This window comes from Blennius ocellaris, assembly GCF_963422515.1.
Source record: "Blennius ocellaris genome assembly, chromosome: 4".
Lineage (NCBI taxonomy): Eukaryota > Metazoa > Chordata > Actinopteri > Blenniiformes > Blenniidae > Blennius > Blennius ocellaris.
Window position 1 is genome coordinate 25,670,911 of NC_137653.1, and position 19,582 is coordinate 25,690,492.

The window sequence follows — 19,582 nt, forward strand, 5'->3', positions numbered from 1 at the left end:
GCTTTGGGACTACTCAAGCATTGGAAAAGTGCCTATAAGTGAAATCCATTTTCTATTTCACAATACTTTCATTGTTTTCCTGTTAAAACCCTGACTGAACAGTCACCATTTATTCCATCACTTTGCATAAAACAGCTGTTAACGCTATCGGCCGACAAGATGAAGGGCGAGAGGGATCTTTTCCTGGTTTCAGGAAAGGAACCACAACAGCTTGTTTCCACTCCTTCAGGACTGCCCCTGCCTCACAGACATAACTAAACAAAGTCAGTATGTGTTCCAATGCTACATCATCTAAACGTTTAAGCAATTCATAACTAATTCTATCTTGGCCAGGAGTGGCGATAGCTCCTGTTTTAACGGCCTGCTGGAGCTCCTTCAGAGAGAAGAACACATTAAAACTAGCTGTTTCTGAAGAAACAACATTTAACTTCCATCTTTCAGCCTTAAAGGTTCCTTCCGTCCTCACTAGACCACAATCTCCTACAATATTTGAATTGTGAACTTCTTGAAAAACCCTTACACACATATTCACTTTTTAGAAGTTATTCTCCCCTTAACTACAGTCATCAGACAAGGCTGGCATTAATGACTGCATTATTTTCAAACATATTTTGTGTATTCTAGCCCAGACCTGCCTAAGTGGAGTATCCGGCCCCAAGTTTCCACAAAAAGCCCTCCAACACTTTGGCTTAGTATCTTTTATAGTTTCGCTTGCCTTAGCCCTCCAATGTTTAAAATGAATACTGTTTTCCTGAGTAGGATGTCTGCATGAAAACTTAAAAGCTTGTTTTCTTTATTTTACTACCTTATCGCAGCCACTATTCCACAACGGAATGATTATTTGATCCTTTGGGATTCCCTTAAGCGACGTTCCCAACCCGCCGTACGTGGTATCTACGTGCAAAAGCCTGGGCAAAATTTGAGGATCTATCTTGATAAGTAAAAAAAAACCCCTGTTTTTGTATTTTTTCATTGTCTTTACATAGCAACATTCTGAAAATGATGTAATGCCAGCACCCCACCAGTCCTTGATCGGTGGGGGTGCCGGTTTATTTGCCATCAACCCAACACATGGACAGGTGGTTCTGGTTTACATGGTGCACAATTAGCAGGCTTTATTGACCTGACCTGACATTTGAAAAATTCACATTTTCACCCGTTTACATGACAAGGGACATCCACTTCAGGAGCAGTTTTCAAAAAGTTGCTTTAAGTGGTTGCAATCACTGTTGTTGTGTAAATGGACACCAAAAATGCAACAAAAGTTTTGCGTTTTCACTTCAAGACGTTGTGGTGTAAATTGAGCCTGAGCAAATCACCTCTCCAGCCTCTTGCACAATTTTTTCTTAAGAAACTGTCAGTTTGTCTACAACTTAAAAAAAAACCCAAAGTTAACAGTGATTGTGCTCCTGCTGCTCTTCGAGAATCTTCCACTTACCTCCATGGAGAAGCGTCTGTGCTGGGCCTTGCTCTGGTAGTGCAGGTGGGATGGAGACTGAGCTCCCGGTGTGGTTGACTCTGGGCTCACTGGACTGGCGTCTTGAGAGGGAGGGCCCAACCTGTCCGGGGTCAGGCCTGACACAGGAGAAAAACACCACCGTCAGGAGAGTTTCAGAGCTCATTGATTTGTGATTTCCAGTAAATCAAAACAATGACACTGGCAAACTGAACACTGCTTGCTGCTGGAACCCTAACTGGATACTTTATTGCTAGTATAAGAGCATTAGCCATGTGGATATGTGTGTGAAAGTCTGAAAGATAAAAGCTGCAGAATCAGAGCAGGTGATACGTTGTCTCTTGTAGGATTTCTTGTCGCACACATTTTCTTAAGAAACTGTCAGTTTGTCTAAGTGAAAAAGAAAGTTAACATGTTCAGGATGTCATAGTTGATAGTATATCTTGGTGATCGTGCTGTTGTTTTACTCGTCTGGTCAGTTTGTGGAGACTCCTCTGGTCCACAGTATTTTCTTTGTCTGACCATTTGTGGCTTCCTGTTCTCTGGATGAAACCATCCACACAAGAAAAAGGCTTGTCATGATCCTCGCAGTTAACCATGCTGAAGCGAAGCGCGTCCCGCGATTATACAGAGAGCACATCAACGTGAATAGTGTGGCAGCTTCCAATCAGCGTGGTGGGACGTACGTCCTTTGAAGCTCATCACCGAGCGCTGTACACTAGAAGTGCTGCCTGTTTGATGCCTCACCGGCATCTTTTGAACGCTCTCTGTTGGGAGAATTTCAACTCTTGTTCGAGTTCCGGGTATCTGCCACCTCACTGGTACAGTGGACATGTGTCTCCATCACATCAGAGGTGTTTGAGTACATCGTGTGTGTGCTGTACAACTCAAAGTTTCCATGTTTCCACGGAGACAGCAGCTAACAAGGACAGCAGGTTGAGGAAAGGGTCTTTTCCTGTCTGTTCCCACAAAGCTTCCCTCTTCATGTGTGCACACAGACATGAATATGTAGCATGACCTGTGACCTCTTTCATGCCGTAGACCAGAGCTCTGCAACCTGCGGCTCTGCAGCCACATGTGGCTCTTTGGCCCTTCTGTCGTGTCTCCCAGAAGCTTTAACTAATTTATTCCCAAAGACATTTTATCTTACTTGCATTATATGTATGTACACAAAGTCATTTTCAAGAGGCAAATCCCAGCAGAAGCCTTTCTGTGTGTGGTTTTCCTCCTGTGATCTGGTTTACTCCAATAGTCCAAACACTGTGACTCCCTGAGCTACACCCACGCCCTCCATCACCTCCCTCAGCGCTGCTGTGTGGCTGCTGAAGACGGTCCATTTGGTGAAAAAATCTCCTGTCGGAGGCTGAATGAGGGACTTTTAATAAATTAATTCTGCCGTCAATCTGTCCCTGCTGGTGGATCTTCTACTTAAAGTGTTGTCTTACTCATTTAAATCTGGCCATCTCCCAGACATGATGGATACTAGCATTTCGTTAATCTTGAAAAAGGGCTGACCACCGGAAAATGGCTCTTCATATAGGCCAATTGATGTAGACAGAAAGCTTATTGAAAGAATTCTGGCTACTTGATACGAAAGAATCCTCCCAGCCCTCATCTCAGTAGATCAGACTGGCTTCATTCTTGGCAGAAATTCCTGTAATCATTTTAGGAAGTTGCTGAACCTCATCCAGTTTGACAGTAGTTTGAAAGCTAAAGCTATTGTGGTTTCACTTGATGCAGAAAAAGCTTTTGATAGGGTTGAGTGGCCTTATCTATTGAAGGTACTGTCCAAATTCAACCTGGCAGATAACTTCATCAAATGGCTGGAAGTCACCTACATGCCTGGTTGGTCGTGGCACCCGTCAGGGATGCCCTATCTCCCCACTTTTGTTTGCTCTTGCAATAGAGCCTTTGGCAGAGGCGATACGGAACGATCCCCTGGTGCCCGGCATCAGTGTAGGCCCCTTTAAGCATCGCTCTATGCTGATGACATTTTGCTATTCTTGAGCAACACTGAAGTCTCCATCTCAAAAGTTTTGACATCATTTCGGGCAGTTCTCATGCTATAAAATTAATTACACCAAATCAGAGGCCATGCCCCTAACTCATAATACACGTTGGACATCATTGGTCCCCTTCTGGGTTTGTCTATCTGGGTATATATATATTACTCAATGACCCGAAGTCTACCTGGCTCAAAGTTGAAGCTGCCCCTCGAGACCAAATCCCTCTACGTAATATTTTGTATGTTTCTAAAAAAATGGGTTTCAGAAAAAAAATGAGGGACAATTTCCTCCTCCTGAACACCTTGAAGGTATGGAGAGCCATTAGGGAGAGTGAGGCTCAGGAAAACTGTCTTTATACTCTTATCCCCATTTATCTAAATCCAGGCTTTCCCCTTGGTGTTGTCAACTGCATTCTCTGTCTGGTCAGACAAAGGTATTTGCACCATAGCAGACTTAGTGACTGATGGTATTATTAAATCCTTTAACCAACTCAAGGTTCAGTTTAACCTTCCCACTACACACTCTTTTCAGTATCTACAGGTTTGGAGCCTTGTTTCCTCATAAACTATGTTACATTCAAGGGGGTTCTCTCAATCTTCTGTATAAAAAGTTCTGCAGGATCCCATCCCTCGGAAATTAATAACCAGGTTTCATGATGCTCTTTGTCCACCAGCAGAGGGCGTGTGTGCTCTGAAGTCACTTTGGGAGGCGACAATAATCTCTGATGATGAATGGAGACATATCTGGTTCGACTCATCTGGATGTCTGTCCACTAACAAGGTTTAGGAAATGCAATTCCAAATTATTTACAGACTTCAAATTACACCACTGTTATGGAATAGATTCAAAGTATTGTAATAAATGTAAGGTCATTGAGGGGACATACTTCCACCATATCTTTGATTGTCCTTTCATCAAAGTGTTTTGGGAAAATATGTGTAAAGACATTTTTGTAATATTCTGTAAAATCCAGATCTTCAACCTGTATCTTGTAATCTTAGTTTGCGGAAAAGCTGTTACTCTGTACTGCCTGAAGTCTTGGATTTGTAGCCATTTTATTTGTAATTCTTTTTGTAAGCTCTAGTTATTGTAATTACATTTACTCTTTAAGTGTTTTCGTCTTGTGTTTGTTTTAAAATATTGTCTTGTCTGGTTCTCTCCCCCTCCCCACCATTTTGTGAAATATGCTTGCTGAATTCTGTATTCTATTATTATTTTTCTTGCCTGTATTGTTTAAAAGATGGTAATTGATGAAGGTATTTCTTGCTCGTTGTCTTTAAATTTAAAAATAATAAAGATATCTGTTAAAACAAAAGAGAGAGAGGGCGCCTGCCTTTGAAAGCCCTGGGTGACTTTACGAAGACATTGTAGAGAAACTGAAATGAAGTCTCGTCATGTGATACGGCCTGGCACTGTTAATGGGGTTGGGTGGGGGGATGAAATGACACCCTGCTTGCTCACCATTTGAATATCACAGCTACAGTGCTGCTTTGATCTCCTGATGCTAATTAGGGCCAGTGAAGGCGACAATCAAAAGCGCACACACAATCACAGACACACAGCGTCTGATGGCTCCCCCCAACTGCTCTCTCCATCACCCCTCCACCACTCACAACAACACATCCACGACCCCGGCCTCTGCAATTCCTGCCAGCACCACAATCTGCCACAACATCCCCACACACAACAACATCAACCTCATCCACATCCCCTCAGCTCCACCTGTGACTACACACAAACATACACATATCATCAATATGGCTCTCTATAACGTTTGAGCTCTTGTTACCAAAACTTTGATTATAAATTATCTCACAAAATGTTACTTTCTATTTTCAGTTGGGGGGGGGGGGGGGGGGGGGGGAACCAGGGGCTAGTTCAGAGCCAGGGCCACACTTAGCACCAGTTCTTTGTCTTTCCACTGCCAAAGCCCCTGCGAAACAGGAGCTAACCCGGTGCTATGCTGGCTCCACTTCTTTGCTGGGCCAGCGAGGAGCCAGACTGGGGCCAGACGCATATCAAGTAGGGGGTGGAGTTATCGCTACTTCCTAGGAGGAAGAGAGGTTGAATCGGTTTTCTGAAAACTACAGTGAACACGGAGCCCAGGAGTGATTATAAAGAAAAGAATAAGAATAATGCGTGGGAACGATATAATAATAATAATAATAATAATAATAATAATAATAATAATAATAATAATAATAATAATAATAATAATACATTTTATTTCTGACCACTCAAGGCCACCTCACAATTGGTTAAAACATTTGCATTAAAACAAATGTCACTCCCTGAAGTGAATAATAGGAGGGAATGAGGTCATTTAATCCTTGATAACGGTGCCGCGGCTCTCGAGAGCAAGTCGGTGGTGAAGCCCCTTCTGAAGAAGAGAAATTTAGACCCGAACACTTTTGATATTTACCCACCAGTATCCAACTTAGCATTTTTTAAGCAAAGTTTAAAAAAAAGAAGTGGTTTTAATCCAACTAAATTACTTTTTAAACAGAATCGATATCTTAGAGAGAAATCAGTCTGGTTTTAGGAGGAACCACAGATCGAGACAGCCCTCGTGAAGATTGTTGATGACCTCAGGGGTAACATGGACGCTCAGGAGCTTTCCGTCCAGGTGCTACTGGATCTCAGTGCTGCCTTTGATACAGTAAATCACCAAATTTTGTTGAATGCACTTCCAACCCTGGTAGGACTCTCTTGCATTGTTCAGATTGTCTATTTTTATGTAAACATGCATCCTGAAGTTTGCGGATGAGACTGCAGTGATAGGACGTGTTGCTGGCGGAGACGAAGCGGCCTACAGGAGGGGGGTGTCCAGTCTGGTGACATGGTGGACATGAGCCCACAGTGAAGCTGTGGACTGAAGAAAGCAGACGTAGGACTAAAATCCAAATGATGTTCGAGAGCACTTTCACCCACAATCTGGCTCATACAGTCAATAACAAAACTATTCCACCTCTGTGTGTGTAGTGTTACAAAATCAGACATGAATCTGTTTTCTGGTTGATTAGAACAAGCTGGTCAACTCCGTAGGTCTTGATCAGTTGAACGTTTTGAGTTTTGAGTTGATCTCCCTACGACATTTCTAAAGGCCGTGGTGGCACTTTTATTGTCTCTCGGTGGTGCGTGAGAGCACGCTTTGGCACTCTGGGTGTTAATTTCTAAATTTTCTGATACTTTTCTGCAGTCTTGATGAGGGTGCCAAATTTGGTGATTTTAGAAGTTTAGAGGGTCAAAGTTGGGCTCAATGCCACATCAGTAGTCAAAAATAAAAGAAAGAAATTACAAAAACAATAGGGTCCTGGCCTCCTCACTTTCTCAAGAATATTTGTATTGAGATTTCACATATTTTTACAACAGAAGGATATATATTTCGACATTTTCAGTAGATATGTCCATACTGTGCAGATCTGCAGTGTATACAAAGGTATGTGTTTGTACATTTGAATTAGCATATACAGTATAAATGATAGAGAAGCTATCAAAACAAAAAACAACGGGACAATTACGTTTGCTGATGGTTCCTAAAGTATTCTAGAAAAGACCCTCACAGCTTTTCAAACTTATAGGTTGAGTTGCAGATTGAGTGGCGAATTTTTTTGAGCTTTAGAAAGCACATAATGTCTCTGAGCCATTGAGTGTGGGTGGGTGGGTGGAGCAGCTGCTCTCCACTTCAGTAAAATGGGCCGTCTGGCCAGAAGAGACGCGAATGAAATTACACGGCATTTACTGTGGGTGAAAAAAGTGTCATTAGTGCTAAAGACAGCCACAAGAGGATTCGGTTCCAAATTCAAATGAAAGATCAGAGACAATGTTTGAAATACTTCTCTCCAGTATTTTTCCAGGCAGGGACATGACCAAAACATGTGGATAAGAGAAGCTTCACCAGTCCTACATTCATCACAACAGGGATCAACATCCGTATAAATGCAGGATAGTTTGGCCTTTGATATGTGGGTCTTGTGCACTACTTTGAACTGTAGCAGGCTATGACGAGCCCAGAGGGAAGTTGAATTCACCAACCTCAAAATTAAACAGCAATTGTCATTAGGAATTGACCGGTTCAGGTCCTGTTCCCAGGAAGATTTCATTTTATCAAGAAGGGCCTGTTTTGCAGCTGCAAATTTATCATATAAAATTGATATTCACCCTTTCCATGAGGGATGCAGATTAAGAAGAGCATCAACAACCTCAGTGTCAGGTATCTCAGGGAAGTTTTGGTAAATGATTACGGAGGCAATGTCTGAATTGCAGCTATCTGAAAAAATGAGTGCTTGGTAGGTTGAATTTCTGAGTGAGTGGTTGGAATGAAGCAAAGTGATTGTCTATGAAGAGGTCCTTAAAGCACTTAATGCCCCATCTATGCCTCTCATGAAATGTAGGATCAAGTAGAGAGGGTTGAAAAAGATGGTTGGACCAGACAGGGCTCGAGAGAGAGAAATCTTTGAAACTGAAGTAACTTCTGAACTGGAACTGGTTGTGGCCAGAGGTGACCACTGTGTAAGGCATTGTTTCACATCGTTTAACAGAGTGATCCAGTTTTCTTTGAAGAGAGACTTGTTTTATCGTAACTGTAATACCAAGGTAAGTAAATTGATTTTCAACTATCTTGAAAGGGAAGTTTGTAAAATGCTGATGCTGCCTTGTTCATCGGGAAAAGTTCACTGTTGTGCAGGTGTAACTTATACCCAGTGATCTGACCAAACTACTTAAGTCGTGACATTATCGGGGATGAAGACGTGTCAAGGTTTGCTACAAACAGCAAAAGATCATCAGTGTTGAAAGACAATTTGTGTTTGCATCCCATTGTCCTAATACCTGATAATTCCTAACTGCGGAGGCTAGATCAAAAAGTATTGAGCTCGAAGGGCATCCTTCACGTGTTCCCCGTTCCAGAGTGAAAACTTCTGATTGTTGAGAGTTGGTGCCGATTGAAGCCGAGGGGTATTGGTATAACAGCTTTATCCCTGTCATAAAGGTTGGGCCAAAACCACATTTTTCCAAGGTTTTGAATAGGTGCCCCCATTCGACCCGGTCAAACACCTTCTCTGCATCGAGAGAAAGAACGCTCAGAATGAGTCTGGAGGCGAGTACAGGATATTGAATAGACAATGCCTGTTGAAGTAGGAATGGCGGTGCCGAACAAAGCCAGTTTGATCTTCTGATATAATTAATGGGAGAGTGGACTCCAACCTGTGGGCCAAAACTTTGCCAAGATTTTTACATATGACATTCAATAAGGAAATTGGCCTGTCGGAGGAACACTCATGTGGATCTTTACCTTTCTTTGAGATAACAGTGATGCAGGCTTTGTTGAGTGATACTGGAAGGTTACCTTGTTTAATCAAATCCAAGAGTAGCAAACATAATTTAGGTGAAAGCAATGAGGAGATCATTTAAAAAAATTCTACAGGAAATCCGTCTGTACCTGGGGATTTAACCGACTTCAGTGAAAAATTGGTGCAACCATTTCCTCTTTGGATATACAGAGGTTCATCTTGTTTACTTTTATTGTCAGGGGGAACCATGGGAATGTTTAAAACAGTGTAGGAAGTTTTCCACCAAAATATCTTCATCAGGGAGGTCAGAAGTATAGAAAATGAGAATATACATTTCTGTAGGTGTCATTAATTTTAGAATGATGAAATATATTAATATTAATATTAATATTTCTATTGTCCATTTTAATTTTTGTGATGAACTGTTTAGCTTTGAATCCACTCAGTTTATTGCACTGCAATAAACTATTGATCTGTCACTATGGATGTCGACTTTTACTTTTTTAAAGTTGCCATTCAATATGATGAGTCGGTACAATTTCCATTTTAAATGACTGTTTGCAGACCATCAAAATTTAAATGTCTGACAATTGTCTTTAGCTTGACGAAAACAGAGGAAAACTTAGCAAAATAGAGTTTCTTATACTTGGCCCCCAAAATGGCTAGCACCCATTAGGCAGCATATTGGGCCATTAAATGATTATACTAAACCCTGTCTCCATAATCTGGGTGTGTCTTTTGACCAGTCTGCGTCACTAGACTGGAGCAGCCTGTTGACACGTTCCTGCTCTTTCCACCTGCGCAGTATTGCTAAACTAAAAGGAATGGTATCCAACGTGGAGCAGGAGAAGATTTTACATGCTTTTATCTCTTCTCATTTAGACTATTCTAACGCCCATTTTACCTGTTTAAATCAGTCATCTTTAAACCGCGTTCAGATCGTCCAAAATTCAGTTGCTTGTCTTTTAACAGGACAAACCCGGAGAGCCCACATTACCCCCGTCCCCTCCTCCCTTCACCGGATCCTGATTACCTTCCCTGTTCATTTTAAAATACCAGTGCTAACTTTTAAAGATAGCAACAACAACATGGCAACATTCTGAAAATGATGTCTGTTTACACGTGAATGGCAGACATGCTGAAAACAATGTAGTTAGCATATTGGGCCACTAGTGGGTGTTTTATTGTTTTTTGTTTTCTTTGTGACTCGACAAGTGACTCACACATGCGGCGGAGAACAATATGCTCTCAACATAAACAATGAGAGGACACAGACTTTCTGGTGGACAGACCGGGATGGATTTGACCAAACCTCGCTCTGACTCTCTCAAGGCCAGTTGAATCTTACTTTGGTATAGAAAAATAGCTGGATGACCTTACTTTCTAGTTGGCACCGTAATCTTTTGTTACCACCGTGGGTTCGGTTCTGGGCTGGTGCGCGGGCTTTGTTATTTGACTCACTTTTTCCTGTTCATTATCTGTGGCGTGAATGTTTTTTGGCGAGTGTGAGGATGAATTCTTGGTGGGACTCTCACCCTGAGTGTGACGTATGTTGAGCTGATTGATCTGCTCGGTGAACTCGTTCTCCTCGATGGTCTCGGTGCGAGGAACTGATAGCGAGAAACGCCTCTTGAAGTTCTTCATCTTGTTCATGGTGCTGAGGGGGAGATCCTGAGAGGGGCAGAGAGAGAGAGAGAGCAAGCTTTTACCAAAAAGTTGGCACCAATCCAGCAGGTGTTTGTTGTTCTTCTCAGAGAAAAACTCACAATGTCACGACACAGAGGCGATGGAGGGAAATCTGCCATTTGAATGTGAACTGCTTTATAGAGCAGATGTTACACAGAAAAGAAGATCAATGAAAGGTGTGAATGTGTGCTGCTACAGCCTGCATGACTGGAGCAGCAGAGTGTGGTAAGACTGGTGGATGTTTGTGTGGAGCTCAACAGGAGACAGCAGCCTCCGTCATCTGATAATGAGGCAGAAAGCAGCAGGAAAGCAGCTGATCAATATGCTTTCTCCCTCGGCAGCTTACGCAACCACAATCAGCCGAGTATGTCTCGTATGTCTCCTGCTCTTTTTTGTTTTGTTTTTCATCACTCTTCTTTTTCTTCACCACTTTTTCTCTCTGCTCTGTGCTCTGCAGATGCTGGTGTCTCTGTGATTACTTTTACAGCCGCGGATTTGTGCTTGTGTGTGTTCCTGCTCATTACTGTGAAACACTGAGGGATGTGAGCAGCGGGCTCAATTAGAGCGGGCTCCATCTTACAGTTATTTTTAGGCCTTGACAGCTCATTGGGATATTATTGTGTTGTAGCAATCATTATGTACGTTCACATTATAGTGCCTGTTGCAGGTCAGATGGCCGCTTGAGCCCTGCCAACCAAATCCTGGGAACACATTACCTCATGGACTGAATTACATGCACGGCCTATCTCAATTTAAGTGATGACAGTCAAACATGGCTATCAGCATGCAGTAAAACCTCTGATGTAGGGACGCCCTAAAATCCAAGGGCAAGTGTCCCCTGAAGGCAGGTGTCCTCTCTTCGGAGGGACGGGTCTGGTGATAAATTGTAGAACCAGTTGATATTGAACGAACCAAACACCAAATATGTTCTGATTATTTAGCAGCACATAACTGAACTAATACAGAGATGTAAAAAATATAAATACATATATACACATGTATATAAGATGTATGCAAGATAATGATTAAATAAGATTCAATGTACTTCAGGGACCACATTACAGTTCAGTTTCATCCTGAGTGACCAGACTGGTCAAATATTGCTTTAAAAACCTTTAGATTTACACTTCAAATGTTTTTCTTTGTTGTGGTCACAGTGTGTGGAATGAAATTGTCTATATTTTTACAAGATCAAGCAGTTTGTGTTGAAAATGATTACAATCTCAACATAAAGTCAATTTTAATGAAACATTCTACTGCAAAATACAATGAAATGTAAAATAAAAATTGTATAAAAGTGTAGTATGGAGGCAATCACACGCACACAGTCTGGGGACATGTGATGCGGAAATCATGGAGCGGCTAATGAAGAGGAGCTTCACAATGCAGCACCGTGCTTTGCAGAAGCGACGATTATTCAGATCTCTAAAGTAATCTCCTGACACCACAATGTCTGAATGTTCCAATAATCCAGTCCAGTCCAAGTATTTTGGCCGTTTCAGTGTCGTTCAGCTTGAAATTTGCCAGGAAAACCTGTCCATTGTCCTCGTTAGGCAGGTTGTCACTCATTAAGGTGTGTTAACAGTTAAATATGAGTCGTACACAGTGACGTGTCGCCCAGTACAGGGTGTCGCCCTTACCAGGGACGCCCCTCACAGGTTCTACTGTATACTGCCCCAAGAAACATGAATCCAATGCAGATTGATCCATATGGCACATTTCTGAATCTCTTTGGCTCCAAAAACAATGAACTCGGTTTTTCTGGGTTAAGTTGTCAAACATTCCGACACATCCGCTCTTTAGTTTCCTGTCTGCAGCGACTCAGCAGGTATAAAGGACTGTGCTCATTCACTGACACTGATATCTCGAGCTGTGTGTCATCTGCATCATTCTGACAGATGTTGTAATGATTAGGATCGGAGCCAGAGGGAGCATGTAGATGTTCAATACTAGAGTGTCACGACTCGCACTCCATATTCTCCTGCGACTTGGTAGTTTTATTTTGACAGTCATGACAATAACAATCCAACTTGGTCGTCTGTCCACTAGAAAATCAGTGCACTCCCATTGTTCATGTTTAGAGAGAATTATTGTCTGCAAACATGTGTGTGTGTGTGGTTTCATTACCAAAACAACAACATAATTTTCAAAACGTTATGGTGTACATGTGAAAACGCAAAAACAATGTCATGTAAACAGGGCCTGGTATTTCTGATGCATTTACAACGTCTTTGTTAAAAGTACCAAAGAAATTATGATCATAATAATACATATGGTTGTACACTGTCCATCTGCTGCTAGTGTAATTTCTGCGTTATTCCAGTCATCTTTCAAATCAAGAATGAAGACCTGAGCTGTCCTCTGTTGAAAACAGTGAGTATGGTACTACAGAGAACAAACTAGGAGTTGTGTGGGTGTTGTAGTATTCCCCGAGCGCCTGCACTAAGATGGACCAGCTCACGCTGCAAGTATTGAATGTTCCTGGATGATGACTGGGACGTGCCTTTAGAGTTTCTCTGTAAGACTGGACGACAGCTCCAGTGGCAGTGCTGCAGGCTAACGGAGTCAGTTAGAAAATGCATTAGTTATCCTTATAATGCTTCAGTTAAAAAAATAATTAGAAACAGGTGCACATGATTCTGAATTACTGATTAGAATAGTCTCATTTAATGATTCTTATTAAATCTTGATTTGACACAGTTGGAAATTAGTGAAGCTCCAATATGTGGATTTTCTCTGGAGAAGCTCTTGCACCCAGTTCCAGGTAATGTATATGATGATGGTAAGCAGCTGTAGTTCAACATATTGTAGTGAGGAAGATGTTGATCTCATGTGGTTATGAGCTAACAACTGTTTGGTATTTGTGACTGGGTTTTGGTTTAATACAGGGGTCTGCAACCTGCAGCTCTGGAGCCACATTTGGCTCCTCAGCTCCTCTGTAGTGGCTCAGTGAAGCTTTCAATATATGTAATAATTTAATAACATAATTAATAGCTATCTTTGATAATTATTAATCATTATCGATAGCCAAACTGCCAAAATAGTACATTAATGGTACCTCGTGCCTGAACTCATGACATAAATGGCGCCTTGTGATCCTTATGGGGTTAGAAACCCCAACAAGAGTGACACTTGTACTCGATCCACAGTGGGGGGGGGGGGGGGGGGGGTTTGTGAAGTGCAGTTTCGGAGGTCCACATCTCGGCCATACAAATGTCTTTCAATCCAGGGACAATAACTAACTGTACATTATTAACCCCTTGGAGAAATTCGTTTTCCATGTCAAGCCATACTATTTCTATGGTGCAGAGGTGCAGCCACATCACAGCACTCCAGGGAGCTGATTGGGATCAAGGGTCTTGTTCAGGAACCCACAGTGGTGCCCTGTCCACCATGGGGATCAAACCTGCAACCTCCCAATCCCAAGTTCACCTCTCAGACGCTGTGGCAAACAGACCAGCACCTGAAGTGGCCGAAAGAAGCAGTCAGTGGATGTGAACCGAGCGGAAAGATCCTGGCTGGCTCGAACATCGCCAACATAGCTCACGTATGTGGTCAGCTTTAGGCTTGACCGAGGCAAGCAAACGTGCCCTGCTGTGCATCGCCCTGTGGGATGTGCCTCTGATTCAACCAGGCAATTGTCATGACTGGGTGTGGGACACAAGCCCAGGCTTGATCACCCTGCAGCTGGCCACCTTGGATGAGGGTGTATAGTGTTGAAAGGTGAAACACCTCCTGTGTCATGATTCTAAACATCATTTATTCTACACAAGCTAACGAAGGATCGTGTTGCTCGTATCGATGTGGGAAATCCATCATGAAAAAAAGGAGAAACCTGATTTAGTTAAAGAATTCTTTCCCACAGCTTGGACTTTCAGTGGCTCAGTAGGTAGAGGCGGTTGTCTTTCAAACATTGCAGGTTCAATCCTCCTTTTGTCCAAAGTGTGATGGAACCCCATATTGATGTGACCATCGACAACATTAACCTTTTTCACAATTGCACACTTAAATTACACCAAATACATGTAATGATGTACAGGCTGATAAAAAAAAGAAAATCCCCACAGGGACAATAAAAGTATATCTTAACTTATTCAGGAAGGTGTGTAGTGACATCCACTCATCTCTCTCTCTCTCTCTCTCTCTCTCTCTCTCTCTCTCTCTCTCTCTCTTTCTCCCTCTTATTCTTTACTTAATTTTTTTTTGGTGGAATTGTTAAAAGTTAGCCAATATTTAAATATATATGCAATTACTTACAACATGCACTTGCTTTTTTTTTTTTTTTAAATCTCACACTACTATAATAAAGCAGCCGGTGGATCCACACACTGGTGCCTCTATTTTACACCACCTGCCGTACAAAATGCCTGTACATCCCACTGAATGTTATGTTTTTGTCCCATATTGAGATGAGACACTCATATTTAGATGAATACCTCTAACCACTGATACAGGCCTATGCACTACAGCCCTTGGGCTTAGTGTTGAGCTGTGATCATAGTGACGTGTGGGCGGACATTTTTTGGAGAAAGCTGCAGAGAATAAAAAGATAATATTGGCTCATGCAGACGGGGCCTCAGTCTTGTCACGTTCACCCTTCTCCTGCTTTCCAATTTCACCCTCATAAGCCAAAGTTCACTTGCAATGAACCGTGCCAACAATCAACATTAATAATTTAACAATTATTACTATAAAGGAAGCGTATTTGAACAATGCACACAGATTAATATAGTAAATCCAGATCGAGTTAGGTGAAAGTGCTGTTATCCCTCTGAATATCTGAGACGATGAGTTTGTGCTCATGAAAGACAACCGTCACGCAGTTTTCAAGGTAATATAACACTCAGTTTTGTTTATTCAGGTTGGGTCATTCTGCTGTTGTGTGTGTGTGTGTGAATGCAGATAGAGAAAAACACAGGAACACATCTGTCCAGCTGTCTGTTTGATGGATCTTCTGCTCCAAAACTCACCTTCAGCCTGAAGTTCAATTACATTGTGCTCCAGTGCGCGCGCACGCACGCACACACACACACACACACACACACACACACACACACACACACACACACACACACACACACACACACACACACACACACACACACACACACACACACACACACACACACACACACACACACACACACACACACACACACACACACACACGCACACACACACGCACACACACACACACACTTCCCCTTAAAGGAGGTGAATGTTGATGAACATGCAGCTACTGCAGGGGTCGGCAACCCGCGGCTCCGGAGCAGCATGCGGCTCTTTGGCCCCTCCTCTGCGGCTCCTTGAGCCTCGGTCCCACTGCAGTTCATCCCTCAGCGGGGCGGTACGGACAGTACAGTAAGGCAAAGCGTACCCAGACCAACTGTGTTACACGGTCCCAGTACAGAGAGTGCGGTAAAATGTGGACGGGGTTGCGAACGACGCAGGGATGTAGTGTCAGTACGCAACAATAGTGGCGCGAAGAACATGGAATTGTAGCCACAGTTCACCGGTCGTCCGAAGCCGTGAGCTTCCTGTATCTGTGACACAGCGGAAAACGTTGTCAATCTGGACTGCAGCCTCCATGTCCCCCTGGATCTCCTCCTCTCCTTTTACTGAGAAGAGCACACGCGATCTTTCAGATCGCGGTGCTGTGGCTGAGATGTAGATGAGATGTATTAATATTGCGTACTTGTTGAGAGCGACGATCGTGACCACCAAATCAGCAGATGTGTGGAGGAACGATGCTTCATGCTGATGCTCATAATTGTAGGACAACTTGTTCACGGATGAGATTTCAGGATTTTTAGGGAGAAAATAAATCCTGTTCAATGTATTTCTAAATATTTATAATTGATATTTTACATGTTTCATGTATCCAGTATAGCATCATATGGCTTTGTTTCTCACAAAGAATGGTCTTCTTTGCACACATGATGCCCCCCCCCCCCACCCGAAACTTGTCGTGCATGTCTGAAGGCGCACTTACGTGATGCGCCTGAACGTATCACTGAAAACGTTCACCTATAAAGCGACGTTTTACCTTTACGTCTTCTGGTGAAATCCACCGCACTGTTACACAAGCCTACCTCTGCACGCTGCTCTGTCACGCCAGCGCACAGCTCAAGGCTTCGATCTCGTTTACACCACAACACTTTATGTTGTTATTGCGTTTTCGTTTCCCAAAAATGAAAATGATGTCTATTTACACGGAAACAGCAGAAATGCAAAAAAAAACAATGTCGGTACCATGTCAGTCCATGAGATGGTGCCGTTGGTCATTTTTGTAGCAAAACGACACACAATTGAGAACAACACTCTATAAAGATTAACAATAATAGTACACAGACTTTTGTATGGACAACCGTCTTCATTGAAACGGAACCCAAACGTTTGAGAAAAGATTTCTCTCATTTCCAGTCGTAGTAAAAAATGACCTTTTGTTTCCATCCGTCTCTTCTTCTTCTGGGCTCACGTTTCCGTAAACAATGGCAGCCTTCTTTCCTCTGTTCAGCACACATCAGACTGCCTTTGCTGATCCGCCTGGCATGTTTCCCCTCAGTTTGTTGTTCTCCAGACCCACCCCGCTCACACTTTCTTGCCCAGACCAATTAAGAGAAGCGCTTTATGTGTCACGAGCAGGAAAAGTGACGACTGTTTTGACAGCAACAATAAATCTCTTGTTTTCTGTCTCCATGTATCCCCTGTCTCCATGTCGACAGTGGGACGACTGTATTCTCGGAGGTTTACGGCGGAACAACAACTGAGCAGAGGTCAATATCAGACTGCTCTCTGTGTACAGTACTGCACATGCTTCATGGTACATGGTTCAATGTGCGTTGCTGGGCTTTGACGGGTAAATTACAATAAGGTCATTGAAAAAAATGTCTATTACTTGTTGAAATTGAGGCCAAGTTTACACAACAACATTCACACATGGAAATGATAAACTTCTGTAGTGTTTTGTGCTCAGAGCCGCTGAAAAGGCAACTTTTTGAATATTACTTGAAAGATGGAACTTTTAGAGAAAGCTGTGACTCAACTTTACACAACTTCATGAAAACGCTTAATCTCTGTGTGGATGGCGGTAAAGCTGCTACAGCGCATGTTGATAGCCATGGCCATGGTTAATAGTTGTTCTGCACATGCTCAGTAGATGGACAATAACAGTGGCAGCCTCCAGTGCGTCATGTTGTCTTTGCTGGTCCATACAAACACACCAGCCAATGTGGTGCTTCACTCCAGTCAGATCTGATTCCATTAACCTTAATGCTTGATATCAGTTAAGGCACAACAGTGCACTTTCCACAACCCTGGTCAAATCATGTTTCTGTTTGGATGAAAGCGTCAATTGGACTTGTCAGCTATAAGAATTATGACTTGGTGCTACGGACATCTGAGCCGGTGTTGTGCTTCACACTGATATCTGCACACAGAGAGCACAAGCTCCGCTATGAGAGCCCATACTATATTCTACAGCGCAGTACTTACTGATAAACCTGACAAAAAGTTCCACTTCATTATGAAGAACTACAAAACACCCAAAGTACATGCTATATGAAAGGTTAGAGGGGGGCGGCTGCTCCTTATAGGTTGCCGATAGTTCCAGCCAAGGTCAGAATGAAAATGTGTTTGATTGCGGAGCATCGAGAAATACAGTGCGGAGCAGGTTAGATATTCTCAATCTGTGTGTGTGTGTGTGTGTGTGTGTGTGTGTGTGTGTGTGTGTGTGTGTGTGTGTGTGTGTGTGTGTGTGTGTGTGTGTGTGTGTGTGTGTGTGTGTGTGTGTGTGTCAAGCCTGGGCACCGTGTAACTGTATGAGTGAAACTACAGTTTGTCTGAGAAATCGAAGCAAAACCTTGTCAACAGAATGTTGTCACATGTTGCAGCGAGCACATTAGCGAACACTTCTGCTTGTCTAATTGGTTAGATTGATCACTGTTGCCCCAAATGCCGAACTTTCCACCACAAGTCAGTCATTTGATCTTAAGTGCTATATATTTTGTGAGGACTTGATATTGAGCAAAGTGAAGGAACCTCATTTACTAGAGAAGCTCATCATGTTGTTTGTGTGTGTGACAGCCTGAACCAATTCACTGGTGATTTTATTCCTTTCGTCTACGTCCACTCTCCTTGACGACATAATATCCTTCTGTCTTTACCTGCAACCAGTTTTTACTTTCCGACTGCAGCTTCAGCAGTCTGACCTCAGCTTCCCTTCAGTTGCCCTCAATTTGTGGAAGCAGCCAGACATGTCTGCACCTCTGAGAGTCACAACCATAAATATGAGTCTGGACACACAGTTCTTGGACTCAGAATGGCTGATAGTTACAGAAATGGTGGTAATGACTGCTGCGCTGCACATCTTGGCTTGTTATCAACAGGTTTCACCTGCAGTTCACTAACTTGACCACCACAACAGTCAACTTTACAGATTCTGCTTGAAAACAACTCAACGCCCAACCAGACGTCCTTTGGCACTGAGCATTCAGAATGGAATGATTCACAAATTCAGATAAAACAAACAGAAATGTCAGGTGTTGGCATTCATGTGCAATAAGGACAATCATTTTCCATCTATTCTGGAAAAGGTTGAAAGGAGGAGGAGGAGGAGGACAATGGCATCAGGAGGTGGTCGACATCGTGTGAAGAGCGTTGAGAGAATGATCACCAACAGAGCGGTATAAAAAGAAACCCTCCACACTGGCCGCGTCATGCACTCCTGAACATACTGTACGTCTTCACAGGAGGCTTTTCTGGTATCTGGATGCTGTCGCTCTTCCTCTCTGTATTTAAAGAAATGAAGAAATCAGCACACTTAACATGAAAGAAACCTCTAATTCGCTGCCTCAGTGGCTTCGGGAGCAGTTTTAATGATGCTAGATAAAGGCTGGATGAACTCTGAGCTCAGCACTGTGTGTAGTGGAACCAATCCATAAAGACAAATAAATATATACAGAGACAGAATGAGCCAGAACATCTCTTTGTATGATGAGCAAGGCACAATGCTCCTCCACTTATACTTACTCTCCTATAAAGTTCGAAATGATCAAGAAGAATTTAAAGTTCCTGGACCAGAATGCACACGGGAAGATGAAAATGTTTACGACCAAGTTTTAGTTGTTGATGCACACCTGGAA

General features: G+C 42.7%; 1 protein-coding gene across 1 annotated transcript in view; it reads right to left on the bottom strand.

The window, feature by feature from the left end:
- cdk18 (cyclin dependent kinase 18) overlaps nt 1-10,406 on the bottom strand; it is a gene marked incomplete at both ends in the record, with an annotated part of 28,471 nt that extends 18,065 nt beyond the window's left edge. Inside the window, 2 exons of the mRNA XM_080495298.1 lie at nt 1,439-1,575; nt 10,289-10,406. Of these exons, the coding sequence (XP_080351424.1) occupies nt 1,439-1,575; nt 10,289-10,406 (255 nt within the window). The remainder of the gene's footprint in view (nt 1-1,438; nt 1,576-10,288) is intronic.
- Nucleotides 10,407-19,582: the final 9,176 nt, after the last annotated feature.